The 15,402-nt window shown below is 37.8% G+C and overlaps 1 protein-coding gene and 1 long non-coding RNA gene across 4 annotated transcripts; one reads left to right on the forward strand and one right to left on the reverse strand.

Moving 5' to 3' along the window:
* Nucleotides 1-5,936: 5,936 nt before the first annotated feature.
* On the reverse strand, nt 5,937-10,965 carry LOC308410272 (uncharacterized protein). Of its 3 annotated transcripts, none has more exons than XM_080903514.1 (10): nt 10,546-10,683; nt 10,307-10,413; nt 9,830-9,948; nt 9,311-9,727; nt 8,999-9,224; nt 8,670-8,819; nt 7,759-7,973; nt 7,517-7,670; nt 7,326-7,435; nt 5,937-6,762 (listed from the first exon to the last, which is right to left on the reverse strand). In XM_080903514.1, exons 1-10 carry the CDS (start codon nt 10,674-10,676, stop codon nt 6,451-6,453), a joined length of 1,941 nt encoding a protein of 646 aa, XP_080759640.1. In that variant the 5' UTR covers nt 10,677-10,683; the 3' UTR covers nt 5,937-6,450. The 3 variants fall into 3 exon arrangements, with proteins under 3 accessions (XP_080759640.1, XP_080759639.1, XP_080759641.1); XM_080903513.1 differs by having other exon boundaries at nt 5,939-6,762; nt 7,759-7,976; XM_080903515.1 differs by lacking the exon at nt 10,546-10,683 and adding an exon at nt 10,839-10,965 and having other exon boundaries at nt 5,940-6,762; nt 7,759-7,976.
* Nucleotides 10,966-11,175: 210 nt separating this feature from the next.
* LOC308410273 lies at nt 11,176-15,136 on the forward strand. The gene is made up of 3 exons (XR_013974148.1): nt 11,176-11,308; nt 12,280-12,378; nt 12,511-15,136. It is a non-coding gene; the product is annotated as an uncharacterized lncRNA (long non-coding RNA).
* The last annotated feature ends 266 nt before the right edge of the window (nt 15,137-15,402 follow it).

A 15,402-nucleotide genomic window follows, 5' to 3' on the forward strand; every position in this document is an offset into this window, starting at 1 on the left:
GGTATAACCATCCTCGCTTTTCTAATAAGTCCAGACTAATGGTGCCAAACACATGATGGTCGAGCATCAAGTGCGTGGGAAGAAAACTTCTTTTTACAGCGAAAAAAACCCCTAAACTTCCGAGCAAGCACCGAGTACGCTGCCATGGAATGGGAAATTCACAGAGAAATTCTTCCACAAACATCCGCCTGCCCCACTCCTGCTATACAGCTGAAAATAGAGCAACAGCACCGCTGAGTCTTTGATTTTATTTATTTTCTGCTGTGTTTCACTTGCATTTATTTGAAAGAGTGAGTGTAAACACACAAAAAAATATTTTATGTGCTGGAATGTGCAGAAAATAGGTTTAAATGTTAAACAAATTTCTTCCAGTCAGAGAATGTTGCATATAATTTAATGTTTGCTTGATGCATAAAGTTAAAAGATTAAAAATAATAAAACAAATTTTAAAAAGAGACTTTTTCATTTGATTACATTTTATATGATGGATTAAGCAGAAAAAGTAGAACTGGGCTGAAAGATCTATCACTTTATCACCTATTCAGGCTGTAAATCATCTTTTTAAAAAGTAACTAACTAACTAAGTAACTAATAACTTATAATAAGTAATCAGTAAAGTAACGGGATTACTTTTTGGGTGAAGTAATCAGTAATCAGTTACTGATTACTTTTAGTTACTCAGTAACTAATCACTAATTAGTTACTGATTACTTTTTTCAAGTAACTTGACCAGCACTGCTAGAGACTCATTTAGCATTTTGGGGTTGGTCAATGTCCACCCAGTTTTAAAATGTTGTCCTTTTGTTTCTTCAAAATAAAAAAATGTTTTAACAGCAAAACCTTACTGTCCATGCATCTATCAGGCCCCAGGGGGCTACATTCTATCCCCGTTGTCATAGGGTGAGATTGGGGGGCTTCACCCTAGACATGGATAACATAAATAATCATAATCAATCATCTAGTTTTTGAAAATTAGCCTAGATAGATTACAGGACTTTTAAAATGTGGCCGTCCAGTTTTACCACTTGCCTTTTAACATTTACTGAGCTCAGTATCTTTCGGTTTGATTATAAAGAGGGGTGCACATTAATATAACACTCATATATATATATGAGGTCATTCTAATTCTGCATAATTAGAATGACCTGGAGGATGTTGAGAGGTTAAAATATCTTGGGGATCAGAGTCTGTGTTAGAAATCCTCTGTTGAAGCTGCAGCACAGCAGCACTCAGAGGTAAACGTCCATTATGGAGAACAGCCCAGGAACAGCAGAGTCAGAACTGACATACTTCATAAATTATGTGGATACACCGATTTGTGCCTGAAGTGAAGAGGTTTAAGATCCATGTTTCTCCTGAATATTTCATTTGTAAATGCAAAAAGTTACACTTTTTTAGGATCAATCCTCCAAAACATAAAACTTGCGGTGATAAAATTAAACAGGTCAAACCACTGTTTAAATCTCTGAGCACTAACTCACCAGAAGATCCAGAATATTCTCGACTTATTGCAGGAAGTTTTGGTTTCACTGGGAGAATACGGACCAGCTTCTTTGTATGATTTGCTAATTACAGATGCTGTTTGGATGAGCCTTCGGGCCGTGCTTCGGTCCACATCTTTATGATGTTGTATTAAATATACAGTGCTTCATGAAAAGAATGCCCCTATAGTCATTTACCAGTCTCTAATATACTTTATTGAAGAAAGTGAGGCAGAGAAAAGTTTTCGGGCTGACATGGGGCTCATCCATCAGCAATCCATGCCTGAATTGCTGACTTTAGCTTTTGTTCGGCTCCTCTGAAGACATTCAGGATGTGTGCTCAACCACAATTTTTCTCTTCATACGTTGTACTATAAACATGACAGAGTACTTGTGGTGAGCCATTCCTCCTTCAAATTAAGTGCTTGTTGAAAGAATCATGTGCATAGTTTTTACTTTTTTTTGCCTCTGTGCAGCTCAAAGTTATACTTCTGCATGGTAAAAAACACCAGGTAATACCCTCAATGCTCTATGACAGCTGATGTTCTTCATTAAAGTGTGAAGGTCAGTTTTTCTTTTCTCTACAGGTAAATGGAAGCTGACATCACATTAAACTTCTTACAGCCTTCTCACTTCCCAGTGTTTCATATTTCTGCATAATTAGAATGAAAAAACTCACACTACAAATATCATTTTCTTGTCTAGTTTAATATTCACGAAGAGTTTTCTCTGTCCTGGAGAAAACCTGACGAGAAAAAGCAAGAGCAGCCCATGCTGATCAGCAAGCTTTGCCCCCTTCATGAATATTTACAGCAGAGTGAAGACAGAGTACATGCGGAAAAAACATGGACAACAAGCTGGCATTCAGAACAAGTTTCTGCAGCATTTGGGATGCACTCTGAGCAGTGGTGTCCTGCTAAAATAAGATATGGAAACTGTGACCTGCACAGGTCTTGAATTATCTCAAATCCCAAACTCCAAAATTGTTTTGTTGTCAGCTGGTGTATCCGTCTCTTCATGTTCTTCATACGGGCAACTGCGGCTCAGGAGGTAAAGTGGGTGATGTGCTGATAGGAGGGTCAACGGTTTGATCCGTGGCTCTTTCAGTTGAAGTGCCCTTGAACAAACTATTGAACCCCAAATATAGAAAGTGCTTTGAGTGCTCACTTAGAGTATGAAAGGCCTATTTAAGTCCATTTACCATGTTTGGATGCAGGTGTTTTGATATGTGACATGTGCCAGAGGCTAAAATGATGAAAGATAAAAGGACAAAGATAACAACCCACTGAGCAAAGTGAAGAGAAATCATGAAAATGGCAGCAAATGTCAACTCATACCAATTTAGCTTATGTAGATATCACAATGTCACCAGGAGACCGAGGCCCTGTACAGGCTCTTGGTAAATGCATTGAGGAAATCAATGACTGGTTGTGCCACAATTTTCTCCAGCTAAACAAAAACAAAACTGAGGTAATAGTCTTTGGCGCCAAAGAAAAACGATTACAGGTCACCAGAGAACTTCAATCTATACATCTAAAAACCACAAACCAGGCGAGAAATTTGGGTGTAGTGATGGATGCAGACCTAAACTTAGAAAAACACATTAAGACAATAACAAAGTCAGCTTACTATCACCTCAAGAATATATCAAGGATAAAAGATCTGATGTCTCAACAGGACCTGGAAAAACTAGTCCATGCATTCATCTTTAGTAGGCTTGATTACTGTAACAGCATCTTTACAGGTCTACCTAAAAAATCAGTCAGACAACTACAGCTCATTCAGAACTCTGCTGCTCGAGTCCTCACTAAGACCAAAAAAGTGGACCACATCAGTCCAGCTCTGAGGTCCTTACACTGGCTGCCTGTCCGTCAGAGGATAGACTTTAAAGTTCTGATGCTGGCCTATAAAGCTCTGAATGGTTTAGGACCAAAATACATCAATGACCTCCTGACCCAGTATGAACCATCCAGATCCCTCAGGTCATCTGGATCCGGTCTTTTATCAGTTCCCAGAGTCAGAACCAGACACGGAGAAGCTGCATTCAGCTTTTATGCTCCTTATATCTGGAACAAACTCCCAGAAAGCCTCAGATCAGCTGAAACACTCAGTTTATTTAAATCCAGGTTGAAGACTCACCTGTTCTCAGCTGCATTTGAATAAAGCACCAAATCCACACTTTAAGCTTAAATTTCAAAACTTACATTTAACTACTGATTTTATCTACTGTTCTGATTTAATCTGTTTTGATTTTATATACTGTTGTTTGTTTGTTTGTTTGTTAATTAGTTAGTTTATTTGCTTGTTTTAATCAATTTTAAATCATGCTTTTTATTTGTTCTTGTTTCTAATGTCTCTGTAAAGCACTTTGAATCACCTTGTTGTTGAATTGTGCTATACAAATAAACTTGCCTTGCCTTGCCTTGCCTAGACAGCGACTGCGGGTTGTTGTGGATGCGTGCTGCATGCTTATGAATTTCCTGATGAAAATACGATGAACTGTTTGTGTTTCGCCAACTATCTACCTATCAGCTTTAGTACACTGCTTTCCCAGCCAACACATCACACAGCGATTCCAACGATGAATCCAACTATTTTCACTGTTGCCATCTTGGTGTTTTAAAAGTTGATGTGATGAGCGAGAAACTCAGGACAGTGCATGCTACATGATTTAGCCTGGATAATCTTTCTGAGAATGACCATAACTTAAAAAAATTCTTAAAGTTTTAATTGTACTACCTGAAAGTAGCAACTGAGCCCAAAAGGTTAACAGAAATCTTTTTCCTGAGGTCACAGATCAGGGATCTGAGGGCCGTTTTCTCCAGCAGAGTAGTCGCCCCCTGCCGCTGTGTTAGCTTGACTTTTCCCACCAGGAAGTTACCTCTGCCTTTTATACTGTATTTACACTATGTTTGTGCTCTTAAGATTGCTTCATAGTCCTGCATTAAGACTAAATTGTCTCCACTATCTCCACCCACCACCACTTCCCCTGCCGGTGGCGGACTCCCTCAGGTGTCGGTGTGTTGGTGGTTCTTTGTGTCTGGGGGTGGGCGTCCGGGTGCACACCGGCTCACTCCTTGGCGGCCGCTTGTCGGGGCCTGGGGCCTGGGGCTCGCTCGGGCCCCTTTGGAGGTGGGGTGCCCCCGGCCTCTCGGCCTAGGGCTCGGTCACTCAGGCGCAGCTGGGGGCCGGCGGAGCTCACGGGCGCGTCACTGCAACTCCCCCTGACTTCTGCTCCGCGGCTGCTGGGCGAGCCCTCATCTGGGACTCTCCTCAGCTCTTACTGGGACAGTGGCGCGGCTGCCCCTCTGTTGGTCTTCCATGGTCTCTTGTGTTCTGGGGGCCTCTGGATGTCTGGAGTTTTGATCTCCTCCATACCCGCTTCACACCCTGGAGGACGGGGCTGTGGCCCCCCCACACTCCCTAGCAGATCATTACATGGAGAAACCTTTGGAATGCAAGCATGCTGATCCACACAGGTATGCACACATGGGTATTCACAGACGCGGACTAAAGCTTTCTTGGCTGCTGCCTCAAAGCACACTGTGCGCTGTCTATCTTGCGTGCTGCACAATATCGTTTATTACTTAGTAAATACTGATATCTATGACTAGCTAGTTTATTGTGATGGTGCTTTGTTTTCTCTATTATTATGTTGCTCTTTGTTGTTTGCTGTCTCCTCTGTTTGTTTTTGTTTGTTTGTTTGTTTTTTCCTCCATACAGGTGACCCAGGAGTTTTTTTTTTTTTTCTCTCTCTTCCCCCCCCTTCTCACCGTCTCTTCTCCCCTTTGGTTTTCTTTCTTTCTCTCCCCCTCTCTCTCTCATTCATTCCCCCTGTCCTATTTATTAAAAAAAAAAAAAAAAAAAAAAAAGACTAAATTGTAGCCTTACACACACATTACTAAGACGGTAATTACACTGATGTCACCAGCTGAGGCTCGTCCACTTGGCAGTAACGGATGACAAAACAGGAAAGAAACAGTCTGTTCATGTTCTAGTTGACTTCATGATGTCTTTTCTTACCTTATTCAGAGCAGCTGCCAATCACAGCTGACAGAATCCACCAGCTTTGCAGCATCAAATATCTACACTGCAAAAATGGCTAGTCTATATTTAGGAAAAAAATACTACATTTGATACAAAAAGCACTGAAAACAAGTGAAATTATCTGTCCATGCAGCAAGTTTATTTTACTTAATAAGAAATCTTGAAATAAGATTTTTTAATCCAGAAATAAAAGAACACATTTGAGAATTGAAGAGGGTTAAAATAATCTTTAAAGAGCTCAATTTAAGATAAAATTACTTGATATCAAGTCCCAAATATTAGTTAAATATGCTAAATTACAGTCTTTTTTTATGTTTTGAATTCTTACTTGCAGCAAATGAATGCACTGCAACGAGAAAAATAGTTCTAATACTATGAAAAACTACTCAATATTAGTGAAATATGATTAATTTGTTTCTTGATTCAGGTTGGCTTATCTTAAAATAGAGCCGAATCAATATTAAATCCAGGCAAAAAAACCTTAAAACAGACCTTTTTCCTACTCCTTGGCTTCTACTGAAATCACAACCAGGACAAGAGTGATATGCCAACATTTATTTCTCTCATGAGAACAAAATCCTTTTTTTTAAACAAAATAGGGCTGCTGCACAATCCCTAAAAGTCTAAATCAACCCTTTAAAAGGCCTAAACACAGAAAAAAAATTACAGTTTTGGCCTTAAACTTTTGTGACAGTCACATAGTCTCACAATGTTATAAATAATGGCATTACTGACTTAAAACTTTACATGCCTCAGGTAAAGTGTCACTAAGAAAAAAAAAAAACAACTTTCATTTGTAAAGCATTATAAGTACAGCCGTTTCTCAGGACATTGCTAGGCAAATTAGGAACAAAGTTGTACAAACGTACTACAAAACTAAACAAACTGCAAATGACCTGATAAAATCCTGCTTGGTATTCACCTATTTTTCAAAGAACGACTTCCACTCAGCTATTGCTTTCTTATATGCACTAGTGGCATCTTGATCATGGATGGCATCAGTGATTACCTCAGTTTGTATGACAGAGAGGACCGTTGCAACACATTTTGGGTATGTTAAGTGCAAGGTGTAGTAATATGCCATCAACACCAACATTCCTTCCCAGAAATCCTCCAAGGGGAGAGTGGTCACTGGTATGTTTCCTACAGCAACAATGCTGGTTGTTCCATCAAAAAGCAGCACTGGGGAGGAGAGAGGCCACTTCTCCAGGTATAGCATTGCATCTTCACCCGGCTAGAAGAAGCACAAAAAAAGGACAAATTCTTCAAGATTTTCAATGAAAGGGTTGCTGTGCATCCAAACAGCTTAAGACACAAATAGCAATATCAAGAGTTTAGAATGCTCCAACTGATTTACTGTTGGAATAGAAGAAATAAATATAAAATATCTGACTTACATAAATATGAAATTTTGGAAATGTATTAATTCTGAGCATGAATTTTCTCTAATTTGCAGCATTTTTATCATGTCTATTTGTGCTTTTTTTCTCATTTGTTTTTTAAAACAATTTCTTTTAACTTTGTTACATATTCTAGTTTTTGAAGGCCTTTTTAAATATATCATTTTACTGCTTCTACTTGTATCCTAACTGCAATGTGCTTTTGCTCTGTGCTGCCTCTCTGGAGTAGGTTTTGAATAACAATTAAGAAATCCTGAATAAGGAGTAATTTAATCCCTGCTGAATTGAACTTCGACCTACTCTTATTAAGCAGGAAAAGCAAAATAATAATATTAATAATAACAATACAAGTAAATGGAGTACAAGTTACAGTGGCTGGTATTGCAGCTGTTCTCACCTTGAGGATATGAAGGAGAGCCTCACTGGCACTTCCCAGCCGCTTTGGTGGTGTAGTTTTTGAAGGAAAAAGAGATGGAAGTGCATTGAAGAGAGTGACAGTAAAATCCACTGTGAACAGAGAAAAGTATCTCAACAAAGCAATCCGAACATATCTGATGTGTGGATTTAATGTATGAAAAGGCCACTTACCTCCACGTACATCCAAGGGGAGAGGAGGTTTCAGGACCTTCTTCCAAATGCCATAGAACTGCACTTTCGAACAAAACTCTGCCCATCGACCCTTCATTTGATCTATGTATTTGCAGTTGGAGCCACCAATGATGCGACGCAGTTCATCCATCGCCTATGACAAAGTTGTGCTCAGTTAGTCAAGAACTAACTAAACCTATCCAGAGAAAGCAAGGAATTTAACTGAAGGTAGTTGAACTTACATTTTGTATGTCTTTGAAGCACGGGTATGCTTCAAATACTTTTCTGGGCCTGTCTTCTGCCCTTGTAATATCTGCGTCAATAAAAGTTCGTCTGGCCTCAAACTCCAGGTCCAAAATTTGAGCAACGTCACTTTGGTTGGGTTTTGCATTGGGTTTCCTGTACATGTTGCTCAAGGTTTTGTAATGTCTTGCCTGCATCTTCAGGCTGTCATGGTCTGCTAGGGAAAGCAAAGAGCAATTGTAAGACATGGTGTAACTAGACTTCACAAAATTCAGATTTTTCTAATCAGTCATTTCTAGTTGCATGGTTGTTTTTAAGTATAATATTTCTGAGAATTAATGTTTAGGTTAAATATGTTTGAGTAATGAACTGACCCTATATGTCCTGATCATTTCCCTTTGTGTCCTTTTCTTATAATGATCATGGATTTATGTTAATTGTTAGTTTGAACAGAATCAAATATTAAAACGACAGTTTAAGATGCCCGTGAATAAAACTGTGGTGAAAATAAGGTAAAGGTTGTTTACTGTGTATATCGTTCACATCAGTGTGAACAGTGATTATGAGCTGATGGATAAAAATATTTTAGGTAATTTGATCTATGACAGAAACACTGTGATAAGGCATGATAGATGTGACCAGCATGAGGATTTACATGTGTAAATAATCAGCACTGAGTAACACCCATTACAACACAAAGTGTTAAAATACTTACTATGGCTAACTGGCAAACTGGAATGAGGGATCTATCATATGTTGATTTTACACACCAACTCGAGTTAATGCCAAACCACTATGATTTATGGAATAAACACTTAGAACGGGGTTCATTGCTGCAACCATATTTTGGAAAGAGCTGTAAGAGGAACCACAGTCAGACAGAGGTAGATAAGGGTGATGGTGGACTTACCAACAACATCATCTGGAGGTGCAGTTGAAGGACCTATATCAGCCCTGGGTGCAGAGCATGAGGCTGACTTGGATAATAGTGGTAAAGCCAGGGTAGTATTGTTTGACGTAGTTGGTACAGTGGAGGGTAGCGGCAATTGGGATTCTTTCTCTGAGGAAAAAACAGAAGATGAACAGAATGTAATAACAGGGAATAGCTAGAAAGTTAAGGAAAATACTCAACACTGTATAAATCTTGTGATGCACTCTGAACAGAAAACTGAGGGCAGGTGGTCTCTTTGAAGTTTTAGATGTCCAAAAGTCATTAGTACAGCAGACCAAAGTACACACCTGCATTTGAGTTATCCTCACTGAGGTCATCATTGCTCTCAAGAAGTATGGTATAGTCACTTGAACCACTTGCTTCACCACTTAGGTCACCTTCAGTCCCATTGTCTGTGTCATCTGAGCTGAAAAGAGTCTTCCTGGGCCTGCCTCGTTGTGGCATGGAGCCCTGCCTCTTCCTTGGAGACTTCATATTTTGGAGTCGTTTGTACAGTTTGGTGTAGATGGTCAGCTGTGGTAAAATAATATATATTTGTACATTCTTTTTTTTTTATCTCGCTCAATTTTAGATATTGTAGTGAGTAAAGAATGACTTACGTATGGCATGTGTGTGTCAGCATCACGTAACATGGGGTAATAGTCGACAATCTTCTGCGACATTGCTCTCATTTCGAGTTTGGAGGGGTATGTTACTTCTTTCCCCATGGGACTAGCACGGAGGATTGCAACCATGCTGGTGACGGTGTTCCTTACAAGTCTGCAACAGAGCTCCTTCGACATCCTACAGTCCTTTTCCTTTCCACTGTGGAGCAATGCAAAGTACTGACTGCGCACCATGTCCAACTCTGAATCTGTATACACCACATACTCTGGTGGGTCTGGCATTTTCATTTTTTTGTCAGCAGTGTAGGAAATGGGAGTGGAAGTTTGAGGCTGACATTGTGACACATCAAAGCCTAAGGGGTTACTCTCGCTTCGATGGAAAGTGTTGGCATCTTGGTCAGTACTCTTAAACTATAACAGTTGTGGGATATAAACAAAAATACACAATTAGGCAAATTAATGCTAGACAATATGGACAGTAATCATCTTCTTAGTGGTATAATGTGTATTTACCTTTTGGCTGATAAAATCCCAAATCTTCTTTCTACGGAAGAAATTTTCATGGCCCGGAAAAAGATCCTTTAGGTCATCCCGGGTAAAGCTCCTCAAAGTTTCCTCATCAATATTCGCAGCTGTAAAAGAGAAAAACAACTTCAAAAGTGATATTTATTTCTCTTTTCCTGGGCGTGGCTTATTACATATTGAGGTCATTTTTTTTGTCAATAAATGTATTTTAGCAATAAGTAATATTAACAGGATAAAATGTCAAACTTAAAACAGTTTATCAAATATTTGGGAATGCAATAAAACTATTTTTGGCTGTCTTCAAGAATGATGTTCCAAGTCTATTTTGGCAAAGACAGCTCAAGGCTATAATGTGGATAAAGTTCAGAGTAGAGTGCAATCCTAGCTCCAAGTTTCAGAAATGATGCTAACAGATGCTAAGGCTGCTTAGCTAACGTACCAAAATAACTGAAAAATAAGACTTACCCTGCAACACAGACAGTATGGCATCGTCAAAGTTGTCCATGCCGTGACAGCAGTTCTCTAGTTCGGTTCCAAAGCCTCCACTCACAGTACCTGGAAATATCCTACGGCTTAAATAAGAACATTTAGCTAAAGTTAACACATTAGCTAGATTGCTAACTAGCAGCCCTCACAAAACACGACTTTATCTTAATAACACCGTTGTACCATAGTATTTTTCAAATCAACTTAATGTTACCAACCTTAAATTACTGTTCACTTTGTTTAGATAAATAATTTTGATCTTCCTAACGGTCCTGATGGTTAACAAAGCAGGGGAAAAGAGTTTGTCCCGCGTGAAAGTAACGTCACGACAGGAACTGAGAATGCGCATGCAGAAAATTATTTATATTTAATTTTTTTTAAGTAAAAAAAAAGAAAATAAAAATATAAATTCAGTCTTAAACACTTATTGCCTAAAAATAAATATAACTGATGTAATTTAAACCTGAAAAATTGGATAATTAAGGATGCATATATTTTTAAAATTGCCTACCTTTCCCATGGTCCCACACTCTCATCTGTGGCCTTCAGTGGAGAGCGGTAAAGTAAAGCTGCATTGCTACTGCGCGAAAACAGTTCACCATGGCGCTCTGGAGATGTATGATCTGTTTTATCTTTGTTTCTTTAACTCTGAAGGTGCTCCTTAGCCACATAAATGCAGCTCATGGTCGAAGGCAGGATTTTTGGGTTTACTGTGGAATAGATGGCTGTGAACAAGATTTCAGAGTTTTTAACTCATTCTTTCGCCACATTAAACGGACGCACCCTCTGTATTTGACGAATGGAAGCCCACCAAGAGGATGGAGGATCCCCCAAACATCCCACTCTTTAGGATCGGAAAATGTTGGTGTTTCAGTCTTTGCCAACTGTAGTACTGCAACAACAACCAGCACCGTGGAAATATCAACTGGTGGATCTTGGCCTGAAGTGCAGGAGCCTCAGGTTGTTGACAGCCCGAGCGCGGTAAGTGTTAAACTAAATAAAATGTAGTGTGGCTTCTGATGACAAATTTAGCTATGTCTAACTCCTCGTATTTGGTCCTATATTACTTTTAATCATTTTCTCCATTTTTAATCAAGAGAAATTTAACGAGATCTCGCGATATTATACCGCTAGATATTGTTCTTCAAACTGTTACAAGCGATTTCCACCATGGTTGGATTTTAAATCACAATTTCATCCTGCAGGATGAAATGAAAAACAAATAAACAGAATAGCAGTTCAGTGTAGATAGTACAGGCTATGCTGCAGCCGGAGAAGGCACACACTCTGCGGCTGGCATGTCTCCTGGTGAAGTTTGCATCAAAGACACTCTCAGCGCGTTTAAATCGTTCAATGTGACAGCAATTTGGGTATCTCGTAGGAATTACAGTTTCAGGTAAGACACAGAGTATTTGGAAGCACTGTAAAAAAAATCTGTTGGCTAGAAATACTGCCAAAACATGGATAAGAATGATTTTTTTGAAAATTAAATAAATTAATAAATGCATACAATAAAATATATCCATATACTAATACTAACATAAATTCTAAGTGCAAATCTAAATTACGTGATTTAAAAATACATAAATAATTTAATAAATACAACAAACATGTAAAGAAACTAATATCTAAGTGCGAACAAAAATTCATTATTTAAAAAGATAAAATCTCATTCTCATGAATCCAATCCCTAGCCTCATCAAAACAATGGACAACCCCTTTTTTATTGTTTCTTTGTCTTTGATTTCTTTTCCATTTTTTTTCTTTATTCCAAAGAATGAATATTATATTATCTTATATTATATTGAATATTCACAACTGTAACACTAATCACTGTCATGCACTTTGTTTTTTAATGGACCAATCATTAGGTGTAACTGATTATACCTGTTATGTAAGAATTTCTATAATTGGCCAGGAGTTTGGACTAACTTTGTTTTTCTGCTCTAAAGGAAGAAGCTGTTGCTAAAACATCCTTTACCAGACACGATATTACCAGATCTGCTGCAGCTTTTGCTATCAGTGTTCAAGAACAGTGCCACTTATCACAGGTATGTTATAGTCTTAATGGATCAATACATTACATAAGGCAATCAATGTCTTACTTGTTCATAATGGAATTCAGAATTTTTTTTTTAATATAAATGCAGAATAAGTTACTTTTGTTTCAAATGTTTTCACAGAGAACGGTCAAACATATCATCTCAGGAGTGCAACAGTATCAGGCTGTTCTTTTGGATACGCTCAAGGAAAGAATGAAGACAGTGTTTGAAGATAATGCCGAGGGAACCACTCAGCTTCAAGATGAGGCTTTGGCTACATTTGATAAATTCATGGATCCTTTCTCCACCATTGCATATGGACAGTGTAGAGCCATAGGGGAAATGTTCTGTCCAGTCAACGCCGAGGAAGTAGTAGTATCCCAGAAGATATGTTGGGTAAAGCAAGGTCTTTCAAGGGTCATGTCCTTAAGGAACAAAAGTTTTTACTATGTACCATTAATTGAAAGTCTAAAGCAGTTAATGACTAATGAGAGAATCTTTACCATGTTGAACACTGCACCACAAAGAAGCAGAGAGGGATTCTTCTATGATTTTAGAGACGGGTCCCTCTTTACATCTCACCCCTTGTTTTCTCAGAGGCCAAATGCATTGCAATTAATACTGTACACAGATGAAATTGAAATATGTAACCCCTTAGGGTCCCATGCTTCTGCAAACAAATTGGTCATGTTTTATTATACTTTAGGAAATATTGATCCAAAATTTAGGTCAAAGTTAGCTGCAATACGACTTCTTGCTATTGCTAAAGCAAGTGACATTTCTCAGTGGGGTATTGATGTTGTACTGAAAAGAATACTTCAAGATCTATCACTGCTTTACAATGGTGTAAGGATTGAAATGTCAAATGGTGAAATTGAATTGTTTGGTGCTGTTATAGCCATTTGCGGAGACACGCTAGCCCAGCATGAGATTGCTGGCTTTAAAGAAGGGATTGGTTTTGCTTATAGCAAATGTAGACACTGTGAATGCAACTTTGATGATATGCAAAGTGTTTTTGAGGAGAAGAAGTTTGTTCAAAGAACTCTGGAGAAACATATCAGGCAGTGTTTTGAAATAGATAAAGCAAGCACAGATTTATTGAAAGCGTCCCTCAAAACTACTTATGGAATTAATAGAAGAAGCAGACTAGTTGATGTTCCTGCATTTGACCTGATCAAACAAACTCCACAGGACATAATGCATGTTATTTTTGAAGGTGTTGCATCAATGGAAGTTAAATTTGTATTAAAACACCTAATTCTCTCAGGACAATTGGAATTAGACAAGTTTAATTCAGACATTCAAAATTTTCCTTACTCACCTCTTGAAATACGGGATAAACCATGTCCTATTAGCTTTGGCACTTTAGCGGCTAACGACAACAAATTGAAACAGTCTTGTGGACAGATGCTAATTCTTTTAAAAATATTACTTTTTCTTTTGTATGGTGTGGAGAGTGAGTATGTTGTATTTATTAGAAAGTTAATTATGATAATTCAAATAGTTCTTGCTCCCATTATTTCTTTACAAACTGTATTGCAACTGAGAAATATGATTGAAGAACACCTGTATCAGTTCAAGCAACTTTTTCCCGAAGCCAATATAATACCTAAGCAACATTATATGTTGCATCTTCCCAGTCAAATCTTATCCCTTGGACCTTTAATAAGGAGTATGTGCATGCGCTTTGAGGCAAAGCACTCCTATTTTAAACAGTGGGCTTCTAAGTTAAATTTTAAAAATGTTTGTAAATCCCTAGCAAACCACAATCAATTTCTTGAGTGTTGTCAAAATGAAATAGGCACTGAACATCCTATTTTTGCGAAAGAAAAGGAATCCGGGCCAGTATCAGCTGTTAAAAATAATGAATATGTTAGGAAAAAAATTAAAGAATTTTTTGGAATAGATGTCATGCAGTCTGTTGTCTCAGTGAAATGGTATGTTCTAAATGGCAATAAATACATTGCTGGGAAGTCCATGATTATTGCAGACGTGGATGGCACTTTCCCTGTGTTTGGACTGATAAAGGATATCTTTTTGATTGACTCATCTTTTATTGCTTTTGAGTACCAATGCTATGAAACTTTGAATTTAAATGAAGACTTATTGGCATATGAAGTAACTGTGCCCATTGTTGCTCAAGCTACAGAATTAGCCCATGAGCTCATTGATTACACTTCATACTTTTCTATTAGTTTTAAGGACAGTGTGTTTGTTCCAATCAAATACAGTCTTTCTGATATTATTTCCCATAGAAATCACCCTTAAGATTAGGGTTGCACCAAGTATTGGCTTAGTGTAGTTTGTGATGATATAAGTTGACAGTCATTAAATGTTCCCTAAACCAATGTCAATGTTGTACCACATAATGCTGGCATGCTGGGACAAACAGCTGTCTTTGAAATGTGATTTGTATCATAAATTGTGATTAATTTTTTTCCCTTATATGTACAACTTTGAAGTCAGACATGATTTTGAATAAATAATATTTTCAACAGATGCCTTGTGTGAATTTCCTAAATCAAGCAAATTGAGTTTGTCACTCTATCTTGAAACAAGTGATATTTTGAGAGACATCTGGTGAGAGACCTAATGTAGGCTATTTTAAGAGTTATTCTTCCCATTTCTGGATTTCTGTACTAATATAGACACAATTATATGGTTATTCTCGATTTAAGTTTATTATCTAAAATCCAGACTTAGAAACAAGTAAATCTTTTTTAAAACAAGGCAAATAATCTGGCCTGTCTAAAAATAAGATTTTAAATCATGGCAAGCACCAGATAATTTGCAGTGTAATCATTGACAAAAAGTGCAGAAGAAAGAAGTTACTGTCAGAGAAACACAACACAAAATGAACTCAACCCTGTTTGGTGGAAAAACTTATTTCAGGTGCATTTACATTTTTACATTGAATTATTGAACCTTTTCTAGTTTGAAATGTATCAAATGTGCTAACACAAACACAATCTCTCTTTAAAAAGTAAAAACAAGCAATTAATAGCTTATATCTCTTGAGATTAACTATAAACT

This window comes from Rhamphochromis sp. 'chilingali' (assembly GCF_963969265.1).
Source record: "Rhamphochromis sp. 'chilingali' genome assembly, chromosome: 14".
Classification (NCBI taxonomy): domain Eukaryota; kingdom Metazoa; phylum Chordata; class Actinopteri; order Cichliformes; family Cichlidae; genus Rhamphochromis; species Rhamphochromis sp. 'chilingali'.